This window comes from Balearica regulorum, chromosome 16 (genome assembly GCF_011004875.1).
Source record: "Balearica regulorum gibbericeps isolate bBalReg1 chromosome 16, bBalReg1.pri, whole genome shotgun sequence".
In the NCBI taxonomy this organism is placed as follows: Eukaryota; Metazoa; Chordata; class Aves; order Gruiformes; family Gruidae; genus Balearica; species Balearica regulorum.
This window is the reverse complement of record NC_046199.1, coordinates 16,740,979-16,764,303: the sequence shown is the minus strand read 5'-3', so window position 1 is coordinate 16,764,303 and position 23,325 is coordinate 16,740,979. Positions and strand designations below refer to the sequence as shown.

General features: G+C 36.5%; 1 protein-coding gene across 3 annotated transcripts in view; it reads left to right on the top strand.

Annotated features, from left to right (window-relative positions):
• Positions 1-23,325, top strand: part of PTPN1 (protein tyrosine phosphatase non-receptor type 1) — a 46,190-nt gene that overhangs the window by 1,689 nt on the left and 21,176 nt on the right. The window contains exon 2 of one of the 3 annotated variants that reach the window (XM_075768458.1): positions 4,421-4,482. The exons of 1 other annotated variant lie outside the window; for it this stretch is intronic. In XM_075768458.1, coding sequence (XP_075624573.1) covers positions 4,421-4,482 — 62 coding nt within the window. Of the gene's footprint in view, positions 1-4,420; positions 4,483-12,850; positions 12,951-23,325 lie in introns of all 3 variants that reach the window. One more of the 3 variants, XM_075768460.1, reaches the window with a different exon arrangement.

Here is a 23,325-nt window from a genome sequence, read left to right as displayed (position 1 = left end):
TACAGAAGTGAAATGTTTAAGGAGAATGAGGGACTGTGGCATATTTTCAATGTAGGATCAACATTCAGTGATATTTTTGTCCTACTTGCTTTGAATGATGTGACTCAGTAGCCTGCTCAGACTGTGGCACAACACAAAGTTTGATTGAGGAATAAAATTGAACTCAGAAAAAAAAAAAAAGGACTAAAGTGATTCTTTGATTTGCATCCAACTATTGACAAGCATGAGAGTTGGGGGTTTTGCTTGTTTTTTGGTTTTTTTTTTTTCCTTAAGATTGATTAGTAGGTATGTGCATCTATGTCATGTAACTCAGTTTCTCAACTGCATCCTGCTTTTGAGTATCAGCTGTTGAAAATGACATCTTGGCAGATCATGTACATCTGGAAGAACAATGTACTTCACTGTAATCCGTGCGTTTGACGCCTGGGCTGTGACATTAACAATGCAGTTTTCTTACAAATACCAATCTCTGCCTGAAGAATAAGTAGAGTAAGTAGAATAATGTATGTTATTGATGCAGAAAAAAGTCTTTGCAAGTTAATTGTACCACAGGCTTCTAGTATATCTAGGTGTTATGATTGTAACTTCTAAAATCCAAAAATGTTCACCAGTATTCCAAATGAAGCATAATCCAATATACTAACAGTCACTTCTTGTTTCTTGGCTAAATCTATTATCTAGAGATACAGAACTGCACAACGTCTAGGGGACGAATTACGAATACTACAGGGAGGTGAAGCTAATTGGAAGGATGGCTACAAGGAGACTTGTCTGGGTGCCACATGACTTTGAAGGGTTAAAATTGTCCAATCTTTTTTTTTTTTTTTTTTGTACCAGGGGAAGCTATGTTCAGCTGTGATAATAGTACAGTTCTGAAAAAAATAAAATTTAGATTTTTTTTTTTAAGCATAAATAATCATAGGATGGAAACAAAAACATTTCAAAATGAAGACCTTGTGTAGGTATTTGTGACAATCATGTTTGGGCCACTGTATGTTTAATGAAATTATTCTCTGCTGTAGCTGGTCAAAACAGGTCGAACACTGATGAAGTTCTCTGTGTTTTGTTGGGGTTTTTTGTTTGTTTTTTAAATACCCAGTACTGTCCTTTACTTTCATCTAGATTTACTTGCTATAAGAACCATGAGCCATGAGATCCTGTAAAGGTTGTTCAGAAACCCAATAGATAAAAAGGACTGGTCTGGTTCTGGCTGTTGTTTGTATTGTAGAGAAACATACTTAGAAGATAATTAATAAAATGAGACCTGATCTAAGCAAAAGAAATACCAATTCAAATTAAAGTCCCCTTCCATAAAACGCTAAGTTAAAGGAAAATGGACAGCAGATTAAATGTGAGCTTTGCAATGTGATACTGTGGTAAAGGTATGCAACAGAAAACAAATGCTTAAGGGTGAGTGATACGCACCCTGCATAAATATCATTAGAAGTATCAATAGGAATGAAAAGCATTCACTCTGGAGATGTCACAACAAAAAAGCAATAGCCCAAAGCTAAGAAAAGCTCAGTTTGGGCTTGCTGTTAGAGCAGGCGAGAAAAAGATACGGATACTTGTCCAGAATATCAAAGGAACATTGAATTTTCATTTCTCACAGTGAGTGCAATATCAGATTTTAATAGTAATTTTATATGCAGAAGTCTGTCAGAATTTTAGGATGTATTTTAGTTTCTAACTTCTTGCACATGATGATAGAATGAGATAGTATCTTAAAAACACAACCCTCAAATACAGGTAGAGTTGCTTCTTCTGTTTACATAAATGAGATATGTTGACTTTAGTATGTTGGCTAATGATATTAACTTTGATGTGCTTATCAGTAACAGTAAAGATAACTCTGAATTATTTACTCATCTACCACTCAACTAGGGATGCCATACAATATGGATGGAGGCAGAGCTGGCACTCAATTTTACGGGAACATCTATGGGGACAGCTCATACAGAGTTTTCCGTGTGAAGGTAGCAAAATTAAACTAAAATGTATGCTCTTTTCTAATTTTTATAGTCAGTAAAATATAAAATAAGGATGAACTGGGTATAGTCTAGATTTTCAAATGTGTTTGGAAGTGAGTATATGGAAAACAGCGCTAACTATACTGCCGTGTGTGCTCTGGAAAGCTGAAGTGCGGTTACAGTTTGGTTTGAGGCATGTAAGAGACACATAACTTCTCAGTTTCTGTATTAATTTTTGAGGGTATTTAAAACTAATATTAATGTGAATGTTACCTTTTTTTTTCTTTCCAAACCTCTTTAAGCCAAACCCAAATACTAAAAATTATGTAGATTAATAAGCTTTACCCAGATTATAGGAGGAAGATATAAAGCTATCATGGACATTTTGGCTATCTCTGTCAAGAGAGAAAAGGCATGGGAAGTTTTTTATGTATTTACTGTCTCTGGAAGACTATTTGTAGAATATGTAGATACATTTTAATGTTGAAAGTAAACTGTCAAATGGCTGACCCTGTAGACTTACAGTGTGGTTGTGTTGTGTATTTAGAGTAAATGAACAGGAAGTTCTAGTGTTTTCGGTTTATAAGCTGCAGGGAGCATTGAGACTGTGCTGCTGCAGTCTATAAGCATTTGGGTTGCTCTGGTACTAAAATACTTTCAACTTCTTTGCAGCAGATAAATTGTGGCATGAGCATGACTTATTATAAATGCATCTTTGTGCTCTATTCTGCCAGTTCTTGCTACTTGAAAATGCAGGTCTCTGCATGTATGTCTTGCCACTTCTTAACTCATGCTATGTTGATTCATTTGAGGCTTAGCTTAATTGGCTCTGGTTATGGAAAGCTTGTTTAGAACCGATAGTTGCAGGGAGACTTTTTTCCTTCAGTACAGCTAAAGATATTCCATGTTTTCCAGTGCTATACAGCCACTGAATCTTGATACAAGTGTGGGAGAGGCTAACGATGATGTATCTGTGTGGCTTGCAAAGTCGATATCCTTGCCATGAAAAATGCAAGTTTACTTTCAGTTGCAAATGATAGTATGTTTCTTGATATTGAGCATGTTTAAGGGCTCTCTGCTGCATTGGTTAGTTGTACTTTTTTGGATCAAGACCAATTGTATCTACTGATGGCAGATGTGAGATTGTGCAAGTCCCATTATATGGAGCTACTGAGCCGCTTAGATTTGCTTGTTTTTCAGAGTTTAAAATCTAAGTACTTGAATCAAACTCTTCTATGATAGCACTACTGTAAGTAGAACATTGAAAGTAGAGCCTGTTATGGCTTACTGTTAAGGGGATATCATTTGTGAAAAATCTAGAAATCATACAACATGCAGATGGTTACTACACCTGCTTCTGAGCACCTTCAGAAGGTTTTTATGGTTTTTAGTGTGTTCTTCCATGTTACTCTTCCCTTCTCTGTCTGCTTTAAGGGTACATACATACATAGAAGGAAACTGACAGTTAAGGAGAAGGCAGTGTTGGGCACAGGCCAAATGATGTTAAATTCAAATAGAAATAGCCCTTGTAAGTAGAGAATAAAATGTGGTAGTGGTAGACTACGTATTTTGAAACGAAAATAACTTTCTGAATTATCTAGGTAGGTTTGAACTAACAGTTCATCCTATAGTTACTAAACATTAAAAGAAATCTTTTCTTGTAATACTTGCCTTGCAAATGGACTTTCTCCAAGTGTTCTCTTTAGCTGAGACTTTCTAAGTCATGGTTTACACTGAAATATCACTGCTACTTTCTTGTAAACATAGGAATTCTCGGGTTTTAGATCAGTGTCACTAGCATGACATGGTAATCTATTTGGACTGTGAATTTGGCCTCACTAAATATCTGAGGATACTAACTGATTCCTTAAAATTCAGAATTCATGTATGATTCAAAGTTTACATCTTTTAGTTAAAAGAAAATGGAGGAGGAAAGAGTTTACAAACAAAAGGAAAAAATATAAAAAGGGGTAAAAGCTTGAAGACATGTTATCGCTTGTACTCCAGTGAATGTGAGAATTGGGTGGGTTGTTTCAGTCACCAGATATGCCACTGAATTTGGTTTCTGATAGTCAAATAAACTTGCTTTTTCTTTAGTCTCGCCATATGCAAAATGACACTTCTATTCAGTAAAGTGTTAGTGCTTTTTTTTTTTTTTAAACCACAAAATCACTTTAATGTCTTTTGTAACACAGAAGGGAAGGAACCAAAAAAACATGCATGCAGTATCAGTATTCTGCTACTCATAATATATTAAGTAGTTTTCTAGTAGTATTTGGGTTTGGGTTTTGTTTCATTTTGCTGGTTTGGGTTTTTGGGTTTTTTTAAGTACCTGCAAATTAGGTTAGCACTGTGTGACAAAAAGCTCAGCTCCTGTAATGCTTCAAGCAATTCAGCATTTTCTCTTGTGACCATAGTCTTTCTTGCAATTTTGTTTTCTTTTAAAACAGAGGCCTGTTGTCCAGCAGTGGAAGGGATAAGTTCTCTGCACAGAGTGAAAGTTTTTCAAAATGTGAGTTGAGTAGGAGGCTTATTAACAACAAATTGGTAAATATTTGAAAATTTAATATTGTGCTATAAATCTAACAAATTAACAAAAGAAACAAAAAAACCCCCAACCCCTTAGTTGGAGTGATTAGTTAGAATGTTCCTGAGTGTAGGATTTCATATTAAAGTTTACTTAATTCTGGTTATTTCTGGAATATTGATTTGGAAAAAGGTTAGTATAAACTGAGCTACAAGACAAGCATTAGAGGATTGCCTAAGGTTTTGTATCATCTTCAGTGCTGATCTGAAGTACTGTCAGTGTTCAGGCATTTTACGGAATTACATAAATTTAAAACTTTGTTATTTTAAAAATATTAGACTACACTAGAACTATTAGACTAGAATGCGTGTATCTGTATCTCTGTAAAAGTGCATACAGCATGACTGTCAGTGGAAAGCAGCCCTTGTGAACAATGTCTGCAATTCTGCTAAAAGAAGCAAGTTTATGAAAATGTAGAAACAGATTCTCTTCAATGTTCAGAATTAATAATATAAACTTGATCTGATCTATAAGCTTTGATGTTTACAGCACTTACCACTGAATTTATTTTTTTTTTCTTAGTCATTGGTCAACTTGTTTCATGTTGATTTGCACAAGAAACATGTTTTTGTTTATCTTTCTGATGCCAGTAGACATGCCCTTGCTGGTTTGGCTGGGAGAGGCACTATAATACAGCATCAAAATGCCTTTGTGTGTTCACTTGGTAGAACGTGTAGTACAAATGCCAATTCATTTTCTACCGAACCCTGTGAATTTAGATGTGCTTTTTCTCTCACCCACGCAAAACACTGCTAAGATTCAACAGCTTGCCTGCCATATTATACTAAGAAAAAGTGATAAAAGTGATTCTTGGAAATTCATGTGATTCTTCTAATAGTGATAGCTGATCTACTTTCAAATTGTGTTTGTGCTTTCTACATTTATGAAAAAAGGTTCATAGGACAGCAATGAAAAATATGATGTCCTTGTGGGAAGGAAAATGAGGTAGCATAATATGAAACATTTGGAAAGGTTTTTAATTCATTTTTTTTCTTACTTCTATAGGTTCTGTTTCCATATGCTTTCACTTTGCACAATACTTTATCCTAAAATATGGGCTGGTAAATACATTATTTCCATAAGTTACTGATTTTGCATTCATAAGTAGTAGAGTAATGAGTTGGTAAAGCACAACTGCTTGTGGAAGCAACATAAATACAGCCAGCTTGCTCAAGAGATCTGTGTTTTTAACCATTGTAGCTAGAGCCTCTATATTTTTCAACTCCGAATATTTATCATCAACACTAAGTCAGATGTGGTTCCTCCCAAATTGTGTGTGGTTTTTGGTATTTTTCTTTTGTTTTTAACATACACTGTCTTTCTGTCTCCTACCTGTCCTTGTTGGCATGATAAATTGTACTGTGCTTTTAAGCAGAATTTTTTTTGGTGTCACTGATACTGAACATGTACCTTATTTAGTTGCTGATTTATTAACCTCTGGAATGAAAAAAATATTTGGACAGTCCTGCTTCCTAGTTGACCATGTCTTTCATGACAGAAAGTGGATAGAGAAAAAAACCTTTCCACTGAATCCAGCATTAATCTCATAGTGGATGTACCTAAGTAGCACACTGATACATTAAAGGCCTGTTGCATTGTTAGGGACTGAAACTGGATTTCTACTTTGTGTATAGGACATCTTTCCTTCTGTGTTAGGATCCAGGCCTTTTAGTAGTTCCATAGTTGTCTCAGCTCTTGCTGGTTGTGGATGCTTTGGGAACATGGTCCAAGGGGTAAAAATCACCTTCAGCACTGAGGGTGAAAGGATCAATGATGAAGATTTGATTGTCTCACCAACTGTTAAGAGATTGTTGAATGAGATTTCAGTCATGTGGTGCAGTCTTTTTACTGTACTTAGAAGAAGATTAAAACAGTTTCTACATAAGTAGAAATAAAGCAACAACAAAGCAGGTTTTGCGTTCTGCCATATATGCAATTATAGAAAAACTCCCTTGCTGTACCAGTGGTGAGTGTAGAGCTATGCAGATGTAACTGCAGATAGAGAGGTCACTGTGCCCTCTGGGAAGAAAGCTTGGTATACTTTTTTGGACTAAAGTAATTGCTTGCTAAAAATGCTACTAAATAGCAGTATTTTGAACTTAAATTATCTGTTGTGATCTTTCAGGTGCTTTTTCTTGTATCTCAGGTTCCTAGAATTTTATGCTTCTTCTGTGAAGTGCTTGATTCATCAAGTACTCGATGCTGTGAGCTGTTCTACAAAAGACACTCTGTTTCTCAGATTCTTTATATTTATTTGGAACAAGAACAAGTGTTCTACACATAAAGAGGAACGTTCTCATAACCTTCTTCCCTTGTGCGCATTTGAATGAGAATTGCTTGTTTATATAATTTCTAATCCCACAGTAACAGGTTACAGTAGCATAAACAGTGTGACCTTTTAATGTGATCGCAGGAAGTAAAATGTGAAATCTATTTTAAAAATGCATCTTCAACTAAGGAAGAGTATACTTCCTTTTTCTGACAGGAAAAATAACCCATACTAGTTCAGAAGAGCTCAATTCCATTATACTGTGTAGGGCCTCTTCCCACTGTCTTCTGCACAGTCATTGCAGATGCTTGAAGTAGGACTACACCTCTGCCATCTTTATGTAGAACTGTATGTCCTTGCACTGTGTTGTGCTGGTGTAAATGACTGAAGGTAGGAACCACTAGAAAAACAGGACTCTGACCTAAGCAAGAGGTTTTAGTAAGAGGAACTTCTTTTGCAAAGGAGGAGAGAGTGGGTCATTGGAACAAGAACTGGAAAAATGCTACATAGCTTATTGAACAGCCAAAATACATGTAGCCACGTTTTTAAAATTTTCTGAATATTTCCAGAAATGGAAGAAAAATGGGGACGAGTTTTAACCAGCAAAGGATGGGGGAGTGGACAGCTACCCAACTCTACAAAATGTTTTTGTTTACTCCCTTTACAGTTTAATTAAATTGGAAAGCAACATTGTCACTTGTTTCTTAAATTTCCAACAATGGAGAATTTTCCCATTAAATTGCAGTTGCTGCCTAGAACTGGGCAGTGCTCAGCAGTGTCTGTAGGATGACATGGACAAGAATCCTGTTGCACCTTGTACAATGTTTTCATTCCCAGTATTGATATCTTCTTAGAATTGGCCTGAAGTGTTTTGTGACCAGACCAGATCTGCCTTAGTACTGTTTCAAAACTAGTATAGTAAGTATGTGAAGGACAATATGAGTTGTGAACCAATGAACTCGCCCTTTTTATTCTTGCATATTACAGCGTTAGCTGTGGTTGAATTGGTAGTGTACTGAAAAATGCAGTATTGACTTGGGGGGGATTGGTTGGGTTGATTTGCCAGTCAGCAATATTACATAGATGACTCATTAATAATTTCCTTTTAGACGGCAATTGCCTTCCATTTTTCTACAGTAATCACTCTGATAATGACACCTATTACAGACAGCTGGGCTATGAAAGAGCGTGTGGCAATCTGGCTTGGGTTGGCAGAGGCAGAGTGGGTGGTGAGCGTGGGTGGCTGCGGCTTGGGGAAACAGGGGGACTGAGCAGCCCGAGGGTCAAAACCCTGAGGCTGTCAGCTGTCCTCTCTGGAGGCAGGCTCAGGAAAAGGGACCCCAGGTTCTGGACCTTGTTTGTTGTATGTCCGTCAGACTTGTCTCGTTTTCAGTAGAGGTGAAAGACTGGAACAGGAGGTTGAAAATATGTAAAATCTTTACAGCTGCTAAGTTCCTGGATTTATTAGCCCGCATGAGAGCATTAGTGGAGTTCTAATCTTACAAGTCTTTTTAAAGCTTGTCAAGAAGCAGACAGAGCAGAAAGACTTCATGGAAACTACTGATTTATGCCTTATTTGTCATTGATTTCTTGTTTATAGTTTGTGTAAAGCTTACCATTCAGGACCTCCATTAGGAGCGAGTCTGTTATGCTAGGCTTTACTTGCTAGCTTTATACAGTCCAGTGTACAGGCTACATTCTGTGACTGACTTTGACAGCAGGAAATTCCTTATTTGAGAACTTAGCAGACAACAGCAACCACATGAAGTGGGGATTTTGGGTGGTAAAATTGTTACGTGCTTATTATCTTTTTAAGAGTAGCTAAATAAGTTAATATTGCTACCTAGTTAGGAGCAAGCACTCAAACATTTATTGTTTTCATGGAACAATGTCTACATCAGAGTTTTCTTGTACTGAAGTCTTTGCTAACAATGTGTTCTCCATGTAAAACTATCTCTCTGCACACAAAATTCTATCTTGGAATATTTGGAGAAAAATAATCCAATTTTCTAGTAAAAATGCTTTGCCCTCAGCACTGTTTCTGTAAGAGGGGGCACTTGTGTGTGAATCTAATAGTTGATAACCTTTATTTGTTGATCAGTGCTTGGAAGCCTTCAGTATAACAGTCTTTTGGGGGGCAGGGGAATGGAAAGGGATGTGATAGGGGCGAGAGTTTTTTTAAAGCTGTTTGGAAGTTACTGCATTTTATACTCTTCCCCCCCCACCCCCCGTAAGTGTTCCGGATATGTGCTAAGACTGCAAGTGAGAGTTTGAGATAGCCACAGAATTATAAATCATGTTTAGTCAAGACTGATAACTGGCTCCGGCTGGCAGGAAGTGGGAGATGATGAGCAAGAGTCTAGTGGAGCCATGGGGCGTGGTGGGTTAGGTACAGCACCGTGCCTGGGCTGTAAAAGAGGAGCATAGGAGGTAACAGGAGTCGTGCTTTTCCAGAGAGGATGCTGTCATTGTAGAGGTAGAAGTTATGATAATTGCCTGGCTTTGCTAAATCAATGGGTGTTCTCGGAGCGAATTATTTTAAACTATCAGTATTAGTAGATGCATGAAGTGGCAAAACATTTTTTATCTCATCTGATCCATGCAACTTACTTTCACTCACAAATGTTTCATTAGCATGGGGAGAATTAAATAGTCCTTTGAAGGTCTAGCTTGTCAAGTTTTGCAGTCTTTTTCATGTACTGGAGTGCAGAGTGCTAATCTATCCTACTTTGCGATGTCTGTGAAAGCTTATCTTGATTACATGATGTTCCTGTTTAAGACTGACATTTGTTTTTTAAACTCTCAGTTGCTTTCAGATGGGGAGAAGATGACCAGCACAGCTGGAGGTGAAAGCTCTCTCTTGCTGCAATGACAGTTAAAACAATCTCTAGTAATGCAGGATTGGTTGTCAGTGTCTTAAAGTGTTGCTTTGCAACTTTGAGAAATAATAAAATACCTTAAATGCTAAGGTATTTATTCTGTATGGCTGCTTTTGGGTTAAGGGAGGGGTTGTATCTTTCCACGGGAAGTTCTCAGGCTTGTTAGCCATAGGTAGATTTTCTTACACATTGTCTGTTTCGAAGCCATACTTTCATTCACCTTTCCCGTGTGAGAACTAAACACACACTAGAAACTATGCTTATGATAAGTAAAATGCAGTACCGATATCCACTGTGACTAAAGAGTTCATGTGCATTATTATTTGTGTGTAACAGGCACCTAGTAAAGTGCTCAGAAACCTACCTCAGATCTAAGTAGCTTAACTTCTCTGAGTGTCAGTTCAGGGAACGTTACATCTCTGCTGCCAGCATTTAAGGGTTAAGTTTCTCTTTCCAAAAAAGTATTGATTTTTCTCTTTTTTTCTTAGAACAGTTTACTACTCTGGAAGTAGTTGTGAAAACATTCAGCTTTAAGTGCAACTTCTGTTAAATCTTGGTGTAGAGGTGCCCAGCCACTCTGTCCTGGAGCCGTGTGAAGGCTGGACAGCCTGTTCTGTCCCCATCATCAACCGACATGCTTGTGCGTTTGGCACGTGGCCTGTCCAGCTCTTCCATGACCCGACACTCATACAGTCAGGTAAACACATGTGTAGGCTGGTGTTTGTGGGATCAGTGTCTGCCTTATCCGCAAAACTCCATTTGCTCCATAGGTTGTGAGCTAATCATCTCAGGTTTAGAAAGCTGTTTAATATTAAACTAGTTGAGCTTAGATTGGTTTCCTAAACACATATTAGACTGTCATGTGAGAAAACAGGAGTAGCCTAATTCTGCTTTATCTAACATCTGTTTTCAGCAGTACTGTTTGTTCTCAGCAGGTTTTTGTGTGTATTGCAGTAGCTTGGCAACCTATAGGTTGCACCATTCAATGAACTCAGTATGCTTTTAATCGTCACTAAAATTTTCTTTTCCAAATTTGAATATAAGTACAGGAAAGCGGGCATCTGGGATTATAACAGCAACAGCCATGTTAAACAGATCCCAACCGAAACAAGCTGTTCATGCAAATTTGTAATCCAGTGTGTTTCTTCAAACTTCAGTCCAAAAGTCTTTCTTGAAATTAGTTTAAGAAAAGATACTTGTAACTTTTTTCTGTGAATGGTAGTTAAAGCCGTTACAGCTACTTAAAGTTCCCAAATACAGATTTGGGCAGTATGCTGAAACATAACTACTAAAAGCATGACTACTGCTGGTTCTGTTGTAGGAACAAAGCTTGAGTTTGGCCTTTCTCTGCACGCAGAGGCATGAACATGGTTTGTGCAATCCTGTTAATAGTAAATTCTCTTTAAACTTGAATTTCATTATATTAGAAAGGGTAAAAGGCTTTTGGTAGTAGTGTAATGAGTATGCTTTGGCAGAATGAATCTTTAGTTCCATTGCCTGTGTTCTTACTAATGGCCAACAGAGTGAAGCATTCTTATGCCACAGATTAGAACTTGCTGAGATTTTGTATTATACCCAAATTTGTAGGGAAGAAACAGAATGCAGGAGGGAAGTCCACTTACATTATGGAGCTGGTACCTGTTGTAACATGTGGTTCATGATTTTAAATGAACAGGGTTTCTTGATACTAAATAAATCTAGTACTCCCCCTCATACTTTTAACTTAAAAATTGCATCTCAAGAAAGCCAGTAAAACAACATATGGTACAAACATCTTCAAGGAAGTGAAGTTTACCACTAAATAAGATGTAGATCTCTTTTTCCTTTTCTTTCTTTTTTTTTTTTTTTTTAAATGGGTAATGCAGAGTTCACAACTTCCTATTTAACAATTCCTGCCTCTTCCTTTCTTGTGTGTTTTAGTACTTCCTCTATGTACAAGCTCATAACTTTGGGAATTTGGATGGAATTAGTAGAAAGTTGGAATTCTAAATACAGTATTCTAAATACAAAAATAATACTGACCTGGTCTGAATGTGTGCCACATCATAGGCATGACGTGACTTTATTTGCAAACGTTAAGGGAATATATTAGAAAGCTTTATTTAGCTTTTAGATTATTGGAGTACCCAACATGAATGAAGTAATTTATGCAGAGTGACACCCCTTAGCCATGCGAGAAAAAAATTTTGCTTTAAACTCTGACTGTAGTTGTTCAGTGTTTCAAAGTAATGAACAGAGTTTACTTGCGTTAGAACTGAGTCCTTTCTCATATTAAACATATACTGGTATTGCTTTGCTTGTTTTTTTAAAGGTTTAACACAGATTTTTATGTTATGGTAGTTTTTCATAGTTGTCCCTAGAAAAATAGGTTTAAAAATATGCTTTTAACAATAGAAATGTATTTTAAGAAATTATTCTCTCACTTTTTAAAAAAAAAAAAAAATAACTGACATAATACATATAAACAAAAAACGTGACGGCTTAGATGTGAATTATTTTGTGAATGACAACTTTAAACGCACTGTGATAATGCATATTGCTCCTCATCTTTTGTTCTTCATGACTGATACCCCTGTTCTTGCAGAGTAAGAATCTGGTACGTGTAGAGCCGCCTATGTTTTAATTTTAAAATCTGTTAGTTCATATTCAAGCATGTTCAACATTGGCTTGCCACTATTTCTGCCATGTAAATTCAATGATATTTTCACTGTTCGTGAGACACTGTTTTGAAAGTCTCACCTATGTAATGTAATGTATTCAGAAGATTATGTAGCAGAAACGGGCTGTGTGGCCAAGATACAGTATTAAATGTACAGTTTGGCTAAAAAAAAACAAACCCACAAACTTTTGATTTCTAATGTATTTCTTCCATCATCTGAACAAAAATGACTCCAAAATACCAACGTCCAGGTCACTGTTTCTAAAACACAGAGGTCTCACCAAAAACCTTTATGGCAGTTCTGGTGTGTTGTGTTTGAGAAGTGTGTTCAAGTCTGTTTTGTGCTTTTGCTGCTGAATAGATACAGGAGCTATGTGAACGCTTTTGTGCGTTGATTACTGAAACTAGAGTTCAGAGCTCTTTAAACAAGGAGTACGTGTTCATAAGCAAGCAGCTATGAATTGGACCTTTTCTTTTCCTTTCAAGACAGGCTCTTCTGAATGCTCCAGATAGAGAGGAGATTGCCTTTACCTTATCAAATAAGAATATATGCCTTTATAAATGAAACATTACAGAAAAAATAGTGGTAAGTCTCTAAAGTCTGAATAATCTGTTGCAGTTGCATTTGATTTGGTAACAGTATTGTGCTGTGAAGGCTAATTTAGGTTTCTGAGAGGGAAATAACTTTTGGAACTCTTCATAATATGCAAACTAATTAGAGGTTACAGTGAACACAGCTGTTTCTGCCAAGCTGACTAAGCTAGGAATTCAAATTACTATTTTTAGCCAGCTTATAATGTTTCTATTTCTCAATGGTACCCATGTTACTACTTTTAAAAATTATATTAATGTGTATTTATCACACTGTCCAGCTAGGTACAATAAACATTTTTTGTGCAACCAGTCCATTACTTTTTAAAATGAACAAACAGGGTGAATATACAGACACAATGGAACACTTCAGGTGGCATCTGGGCTGTGTTACACTAAAAATCATGTCTATAACTTGCATGAATTCAAAGTGAAAGCTTCCTCAGAGGAAGAGGCATGAGCCCTGGAATGAAGTAATAGTTTTCTCTAAGTTGTTTACATATAGTCTGTCTAGCATACATATTCCACTTTTTCTTGCCCTCCAAGACAGTTGCCTTTCTCCATTGTACAAGAATTTATTGCATGCTGTTGTTTGCATTCAAAATGCTTTTCTGTTGACCCTTGAGATATTGTCATTGTGTAGATCCTCTAAAAATTACTATACATTCTATCCTGAAATCTCAAAGTCATTGCAGTAAACTGTACTTCTGCAGACTATGAAATAACTGCACTAATAAAATTTTGGAAAACAATGCTGGTGAAGATTACTTTGTGTAAAGTGTTGACAGTTGTATGAGATATATTCAAGATAAACTTCAAAATTACTTTCTCAACTAGTTTCTTTTTTCTAATAAGCTTTATATGATGCTTTTTGAAAAGCTGGATGAGCAAAAGCATTCTTCAAATTCTATGTGTACTGAATAGACATACTTCATGCATAAATTTGTTGCTTTTTTAAAAAAAATCAGTCTAATTTTAACATAACATATGGCAAGCTGGTGTCTAAAACTGCTTTAACTGACTGTACTTTCTAAAGGCGTATATAGCTAGTTTAACTTGAGATAAGAGTTAAGTCTTAGAAAAACTATTTTAATTCCTACTTGCTTCTGTTAACACCAATAGCTTGCTTACTCTATCCTCTAAATTACAGTAGATAAGATCCAAGTTTAGTTTTAGTCAGTGCTGGGTGTAGAAAATGATGCTGGCAAATTAATCCTGTTTTTGTAAAATCAGGTTTTCACTTCTGTTTTTCATGACGGTAAGAGACTTTCAGACCAACTCAAATCAAGAAAATAAAAACTAGGCAAATTCCAGAAGTTCTGATTCTGAAGTAATAATCCTTTTGTTTCTGGTTTTGTGTCATCATGGAAAATAGGCCATTGACAATTCATCTAGAAGTGCTTTTGTATTTAGAAAGACTTTCTCACCAAAACCAAAAAGGAAATACATGATTTCCAGGCCTGGCTCCCATGGCTCCAAATGATGTCCATTTCCAATGACAATTCTTTTTTCTGTAGTGCTAATGATGATGTAGGGGAGCTAATCTAAAACTTTCTTCCCTTGCCTCTAGGGGCCAGGGAAGACAAAAGCATTCCTACAAGAGCCTAAAAAAATTGCTCAGAGCAATAGCCTCCCTTCTGAAAGGAGAAATATATAGTTGTTCCAACACAGCTGTCAACCCAAGAGCATTACAGCGAAGTGGTTGGATTCCTAAAATGGTAGTGAGAAACATTGACTCCTAAGTTAGAAACCTAATGAGTTCGAGCATCACAGATGAAAACTAATCTGCTTGGAGAACACAAGCAGCATCCGTAATAGCAACCAAGATGTGTGTTCTGACTGTCTTCAATGGATGACTTCCTTAGCTTGCATTGCTCTTGAGGGAGGACACAACTGGCTATTCAAAAGAGATAGGGTAGATAAAAATCACGTCTAGCATAAAGGCCTGCTTCTTTCTCATTGAAACCCTTTAATGTTTTAGCAGTCCAAGTTGACAAAAATGGGTTTTTTTGGAATGTAATGCCAGCAACAACAACAAACCTGACATTAGAGCATACAAAGGACAATAGCAGTGATGTGAAAAAATGTATATTTTTCTTTGTAAAACCTAGAAGGATATTTTTGTAGCTTTAAGTCTCTAATGAACTTGCAAAGGATTATGCGTGTGCATATCTTTTCCCTTTGCATGCAAATTCTAATGCTGTGTTAACAGCATAACAAAAATGAATTGGTGATAAATCTCGGGGTGTATGAAGTCTCCTGCTTTCCCTATTACTCATTGCATTGACTGCGGTTTCTAGGAGGTATTGTAAGATGTCAAGTTGTTGAATTTGTAAAGAGCTTAATAAGTAAATATGAGAACAACTCTGGAGCTCTAAAACCTCAGATTTTCTGTTTTCAGGCACATCTAGTGCTATAAGACCTCTCTGACGTTGGTGAATTTTTTGGTTTTGATCAAATTGTCTCTATGTAGCCATCTCTGATTCTACCTAGTTTTTAATATTTTCTTGAGCGCCCACCAAAACTTCTGAGGTCATCTTATTTCCTATTTTCAGGTACTTGTAAATGGTCTTTGCTCTTCATTACTAGTAACTGGATGACCACCATTCAGTGTAGATATGGCACCATGAGAGAGAGAGATGTATGGGTTGTTTTATTTGAACCTCATAATCCATCTGCAACAGAAAGTAGTGCTGCAGAACAAGCTGAAAACTGTAAAAAAGAAAGTTCCTATTTGCCAAACCCAGGCTTGAAAAGCCTTGTGATTTTATTCAGGGAATCAGATGCCTTCCAGGGAATTGTTTTGGTGCTAAACGTATGGGTGTAAAATCAAACTCGCTGAAAAACAGAACCTCTGTGTTTCTTCTCTTTACCACTAGGAGACTATTTAAGGAAACATCTTTTCTTTGAACTTGTTGGGATTGCCTTGAGGATTAGAACTATGAAATAACGCAAAGCTTGGCAAATAAATTTTATATCCCTACTGGATAGGCAAAATGATGGATTTAGGAGATATGATGGCTTTGTTGTAGGTGGCAGTTTTACCCACATCACAGGTTTTGCTAAGGTCTTGTCTATTTTGGAGATACTTCACCTGTCCTTTAGGGCCACTTCTAACTAAAATCCCCTGTTCTTTATGGATGCTACCTAATTAGTTTCAATTAGGGAGAAAAGGGAAAGCTAATTAGTTTGTGAGGTTGTGTTCCCAGCTTATTTATGGCTTGTGTTTTGGGACTGCTTTATGAACACCATGTCATTTTCCTTAAGATCCTTTCCCAGGACAGATCTCTTGTTTAGCTGTGGGCTCACGCTCTGTGCTGCCAACTTCTGCGCTCCGGCCTTGCCTCAAAATTGCTTTTCCATGGGGAAAGTGACACGATATGTATATCGTACCAATTGGAATGTCTGGGGAATCACCCTTTGTTTGGAAGCTCTGATTTGTGTTATGCTTTCCTGGATAATTTCATAAACACGTCAGGAAAGTGACTGTGAGCTGCTTGTATGGGCCATGCTGTGGAAACGTGCCCTGTGGTGGAACTGCATCTTTTGAACGCAGAGCAGTGCCTTGCTAAACTGTTGTTCTAATGCTGACTTTGTTTGTCTCTGGTAATTTCTAGTTGTGGTGCGTACTAGACAATTATATCTCTGTCTCACATAGGATGCCTTAATTTGAAAATGACCTTGACAAAATTAAGATCACTTGGGAATTGTAGCCTGCCCTTTTCTCTTTGACAGTTTTGTTATTTTAAGAATTTCTGCATCTTATTGATGAGCATATGTCACTGCAGATAGGGAATACTAGACTTGACTAGTCTTCTGTTAATGCGACCAATATTCTTAAGATAGCAGTTAATAATCCAGATGTGTTTAACTCATGTTAGCTATGAAAGAATTAAAAATAATGCTATGGTAGTTCTGCAATGGTGTATGTTTAAACTGCTGATAAGACAAATGCACAAATGTTGGCATTTCTTAAAAAAAATAAAACAACCTGACATTTGTAATTTTATTTTGTTTCTTTAAAATATTTATCCTGAGCAAAATGCCTGTGGTGTTTGTCTATTAAGCAGCTAAAGTGCTGTGCTGTTTGTTTGGCTTTTAGTCAACATACTTTCCAGGAAAAGGTGAAAGGACACAAATACCACAAGCAAGTTTCGTTTGTAGTTCAGTGAATGTGAAGTATATGTTTTAATCCAAAATGAAGTCTCTCCTTAAAAAAAAAACCTTAATTGAGGCTTAGTAGAAAGACTCAAACCTCAGCTCCTCAAATATGCAGGGCTGCTTGCTATCAAACTTGGAAAGTGTGACACTACTCATGAAGACCATGGAACTTGTTCTTGGTTTGGATACTCTAGGTCTTTTGGTAATTGTAGTTCTGTTACAGTTTATTAGATGAGCATGTTGATAGTCTCCCCAACTGATTTAGAGGGCCTTAAACAGTGATACTAGATCCAATACTAAACAACTGCCTGGAGTCTCTCTTTAGGCAGAAAATTATATTGTCCTTCTATATTGGTACAATACCTAGTACCTTGGGAGCCTTTCGAATTCCTTGTTAACAGTAGTAATGAAAATGCCAGATATTCCAAAAATTTGCATTCATTTTAGTGGGCAGTATGCCAGCGGAATGGGTAGAAGAGCAGGATGAGGTCAGAACCAAAAGTCTTGGAGTAGATACATACATGCTGGTCAAAAATGGGAGATAAGGAAAAAGACTTTGTAAAGATCTGTTCAGCTTTTAACTGATAAGACCTTGAATCTGTTGCCTGATGAGGACACTCAGGTGCTGGTAGTGATGGAAGTGGGTCTGATTGCAGGATGCCCGTTGGATCCAAAATATTTCATTGTTGTCATTCAGATGCCAGGCCAAGTTTAAACTCTGAAGTAATAATTCAGTTAAAGGATCTCTTTTATAGATATTTATTTATTTATTTATTTTAAGCATACAAGTCTTAAATACATGTCAAGAAGTTAGCAACTGTACTTTCATTAGGAGAGGCATGATTTAAAAACATTCAACCCACCCCAACAAACAAACAAACCTACAACCCCACAGGTGACTTTTTGTTGTATTTGTCAAAATAAGGAGACAGTTTGTCAGAGTGGGCACCTGGAAGAGGGGGGGAAGACAACTTCAGACAGGGTCTGGGATTGATTTCCATTGCTTACTACTGTTGTCATACAGTGGACAGGAATTACAAGTATAATCATTAGCAAGTTTTTGTCTGCACCAGAGCTCACACTGATGCCCTATACCTGTGCCGATCAAATCACATATGCCTTCTGTGTGAAGGGAGAGGATGGTGAGTTATGAAATGGAACCGCGTGCCTGTGTTCATTTACAGGAACATTCTTCTGCTTGAAGATTTTAAATGTGCTTGTTTCAGTGTACCGAAATCAATTTACAGGAAGTCAGGCTCGACTGATTCACTTTCTGCATATTGATTTCTGCCCAAAGTGAAACTTCTGATATTAACAAACCACGAGTGATTTTTTTTTTTTTTTAGACATCACTTGAAATGACTGAAAACAATAAAGCCTTTTTTCTTATTCTTGAAGGTTGTGTTTTTTAAAGGTGAGCTTTAAATCTGAATAAGAATGATCCTAAGTAATTCCTGTAATGGTGATGACGTTTACAACTGGTTTATTCTCACTGGTTTACTGTTTTCCCGCATTTATTTCAGTAGCTCTTCTTGGTCTTCTAAAAATAAATTAGCCACTGCCTGGTAGAATAACCTGGTTTTGGGGCTCCAAGAACAGGCTATCCACATATCAATCATGACAGGTAAAGAGCCACTACCTGATGACAGGTCCTGAATCAGTGAAAAACTTTAAGGATGAAACTTCAGTTTATTCCTTCTGTCTCTTTAATTCTCTTCTGTTAAGATTTGGGGATGAACAAGACGTTTTGGTTTTTTTTCCTCCTATATCTGCTTCTGGTTTTAATGGAAAATTAATTTTCAGATTTTTTTCTTAGTTTCAATTCTGCAGCATGTAAAACAGCATGTAAAATTTTATAAAATTTAGGAATCAGAGTGGAACTGTTGTTTTACAATGAAATGGGGTTATGATTATTTAAATATGTACTGTCTATACCTCAAAATTTTGTTTTAGAGAACATCTGCTAAGACACTACATAGATTAATAATGCAGGGACATGTTAGAGCTCTATTGCACTAAAGTGCAAAAACTTTATATGGAGAATGAAATATTTCACTTGATTACTGTAAAATTTGTACCTATTGACAAAATACTAAGGTGATCAGAATTGCTTGACTCCAGATTTAACCAAATCAAAACATTTTCTGAGGGCCTCTATTACTGAACAGATTTAACTCAGCTGGTGGTGTTTTTATACACCTATTACTATACTTACTACAATTCATATAAAGCTCTCCTTAAATCCTTTCTGACACTATTCTTCTGTACCTACCTACAAGCAGCTTTTAGCACTCTTCCAAACAGTGTAGCCCAGGTTCTAAACAAATGATCGTGGGTTGATGATTGTTTTGTAGGTATGTCTAGTTGCCTAGTCATCTTAAAAACTTAATTGGAAATAGGTTTATCCTTTTCACATGTAGAGTATGTGTGTGTTCTGCAAGATTTTTCATCCATCAAATTACCTGGTTAAATTCAGAGCAAAATCTGGACTTTATTTTGCTGATTGTAACTAAAGATTACGTGGGTTTTCATAGCTTGGTCTGTTACATAAAAAATACTTAATTCTTCTGCCAAAGGATAAAACTTTTACAGATTAAACCATGTCAACATGGCATTGCCTTCTACTATCTTTTAGTAAATAGAACCCTGGTTACTGAGAGATGAAGTGTCAATTGGCTCCTGTTAGACCGCTATTAGGAAGTTTTTTATCTCAGTTTTATTGTGAATTTTTACAAAAGAAATTATTTCTATAAGCCAGATATGTATGAATTTCCAGCTTTTAAAAAAAAATTGAGCCAGCTGTTACTAGTGGTATTAACTGTGCAAACCAGACTAATTAGCTTTCATCTGAAGACTTCTACCCTTGTTCTAGCATAATCCTTGAAATTGTTTAAACAAAAGATTATCTTAAACCTTTTTAAAAGACTGGATTTTTTTTTTTTTTGTCTGCAGAACACTGGACTTTAAAAATGAATCAGGCTTTTTGGATTTATACATTGAACTTCTAATACTGAACTTTAATGTTCGGTGTATGTTAATTGGTGTTAATACAGCAATGTTCAAATTGGTATATTAACCTGAGCTGCTTTCTGAGACGCATGCAAATGAATTTAAATACTTTACAGTCTAGCAAGTGTTTGAAAATATTTGCATAATTTTGAGGGAATTGAGGGGAGGGAAATATGTAGCTGCTTGGTGATTTAAAAAAACAAAACCCCACACCTAAAGCAAACCCAACTTCTTAAAGAAGCAGTAAAACTTTAAATATTAGTGACTAATGATCATGAAAGAGAACATACAAATGATGAAACTGAGCAAGGAGCAGTGTTGATGCAGATAGCTTGAAACTCTAGCACTTTGTAAACCTTGCTGAAAAAAGAGGCACTCAAAAGCAAGGGTGTCTTACATTTGATTATCTTATTTTGTTAATCAAATGAGCTCATTTATCTTAAGATTAATTGGTGGTAATGGGTTATGCAGGAATTTAGGGCAATATTACAGTCTTGCTTTCTTAACATTAATTGAGGTTCTTAACACTGTATGTAGTATCTCTGAAAGATAGTTGAGGATTTTGAGTGAGTATAAATAAAAAGTCACTCCATGGTTCCTATTTGATGAAGTCAGAGATCCCCTTGAGAAACTGTAAACTATCTGCAGTGTTTCCAAGGGCATCTCTTGTCCTTTTGTTTTCAGTTTGCAACTTGTCATTTGCAGCTTTTCTGTACTCTAGAAATTATCTTGGTTATGCAGTGATCAGGTTTTGCTGTGAAAAGGTGTGAGAAGAAGCTTTTCTCATCCCTCACCTTCTAGTACTTAGAGTTTTTATGTCTTTTTTTTCCTCCTCTCCCCACTGTCTCTCAATCCTGTGAAGTCCACACTCATGGTCTTTACCTCATTGTTTGGGGTTTGGTTTGATTTGGTTTTGTGGTGGTAGCTCTGTAAAAGCTATAATGCTATTAGGTGGCTTGTTAGATGTCAGAATGAAAATATTAGGTAACTGGGAAAGGACAATTCTGTTTAACTACAGTTGTCAGTTTATGAAGCCTGGAATAGCCTATAGGCCGGGATCACACATTTTTAAACTCATACAAAACCCATATTGCAAACAAATTAAGGTCTGGATTTGTTACATAGACCAAATTCCTTTAGGAGTTATGTAGATATCTGGGCTGTCAGATGCACCAGTCTATTTAAGATGAGGTTAAACCAAAACTCTCTATCTGGAGACCTGTAATCTTTGGGCACATCAAGATCTGGATCTCATCTCCGTGTTTATTTTTCTTATAGGAGAAGAGTAGCTGAGTTAGAACCTCTTGACACTTTAATGAGACTGTGGTTTATTTTCTGGCACTGACTTTGATGATACAGATAGCAAAGCTTTTCTGTTGCACAACAGCTTTCAAGAAAAAGCCATTTCATCTTCTCAAAAAGACTCTATCCTTCCAATAATGATGCTCTTCTGGAGCAGACTGACTATCTGGGAGGAAAAACGGAGATGGATGTGAAGAAGGGAACTTCAGTTGTTTTCTTACACTGACCCTCCATTCAGTTGTTTCCTGTTTTGGCAGTGAGTACATGGCTACAAAACAGCAGAAGTAGAGTGTTCCTGCCAGCTACTCTGAACTTCTGTTATGGGTCACAAATTTCAAGGACAAACTGTATTTTGAACTTAGTGAAATTCGAGAAGTCTCATGTAATTCTTTAACCTAATAATAGAGTTTAGATCTTTGATAGCCCTGGCTCTGCTGCAACCCTCAAAAAAAATCAGAATTTAAAAATCAGGTTTTACTCATTGCAGGTAATGACATTGAAGCAATAGGAGAATCTGAACAGTTGAGTTCTGCAGAATTGCAATGATTTATTCTATAGCAATGTCTTCTTTTGACAACATGCAAAATAAATATACTGTTAAAACTTGGAAATGACACAAGTCTATGGCTTTCTCCTTTCTGGAAGTACATATCCAAGTTGTAAGAACTAGGTGCAAGTTTTAATTGAGCATTTACAGTGTTTGGTTACCTACCATGATGAAGTGGGAACAATAAAGTACTGCAGGATTTACTTTCATAATTCTTAAATTTCTACAGTTAGGCATGTTGAAACTAGTCAGTGGTGAGAAACAATCTATAATATTTGGTAGCTGCAATAAATGTGGGCCCAGAAAAAATTAGTATGCTTTTCTAAGTGCTGATATGATTTAATAACACAATCATGCCCAGTTTACATTCTCCTGGGGGGTTATTTCCGTGCCTGCAAGCAGCTGACTAGTGTCAGAAATGCTGCTTGCGCTGCGTTGCTGCAACCTGTTCCAGATTGCCCACATAGTGCTGAATTAGCAAGGAGCTTTCTAGGAAAACCATGTTGCAAGTGTGTGATATTTTTTTTTTTTTTTTTTTTTTTAAAAAAAACACGTAATAGTGTTGTTGAACTTTAAACAAGCTTGTCCCTCTCTCTTTCTGTCTTGTTCTGTGCTACTTGACCTCAGGAAGAAGCTCGGCATACCAGTCTACTGGCTTTTTTTGAGGGAGATTAATAAGCAAATCAGTACTACCATATTTTACTTGAACGCAAAAGTGAGGCGCTAGATAAAATGTTTTACAAGGGTATTAAAATCTGCATTTATTTCATTTATCTGGCTAAAATTCTGCAGCTTGTTTACCGTTATGTGACGCGATTGTTCATTTTTCAGATCTTTAGGTGATTTTTTTTGTTACCTACAAGTTACATCCTTATTTCTTGTCCCTGTCCAAGTATCCTGATGTAGAGATTAATATAGGATACGAAATCCAGTCTTCCTTGTCAAAGTAGGTTGAATGAAGAGTTGGTCTCTCAGTGCTTTATATCTTAGCAAGGCTCTCTTGCTGAGGAGTCAGTTCACTGCTGCTCAGTAACTCCATTTGCTGCCTACACGCTGAATCTGAAGACCTTTTCCCATGTGTGTAAAGTAGCTGTTTATTATGGATCCCTTAGTACTACCTGGTTTTCTTGTGGTCTTCTGTAGAGGTCTTTGCCACCTCATTGAATTGTAGGGGTATTTCCGTTCTGAAATCAGCCTCTAATGGCATCTCAGAAAACAGCAGTTTTCACTTGACTTTACTGTAACTTTTTTTTTTACTCTTCCACCTTTTACAGCAGTGTCATCATTTTTTCTCAGTGCTAGCTTTAAGAGGAAATACTTTTTTTAAGCTCTTAAGCTAAAATTACTTTTT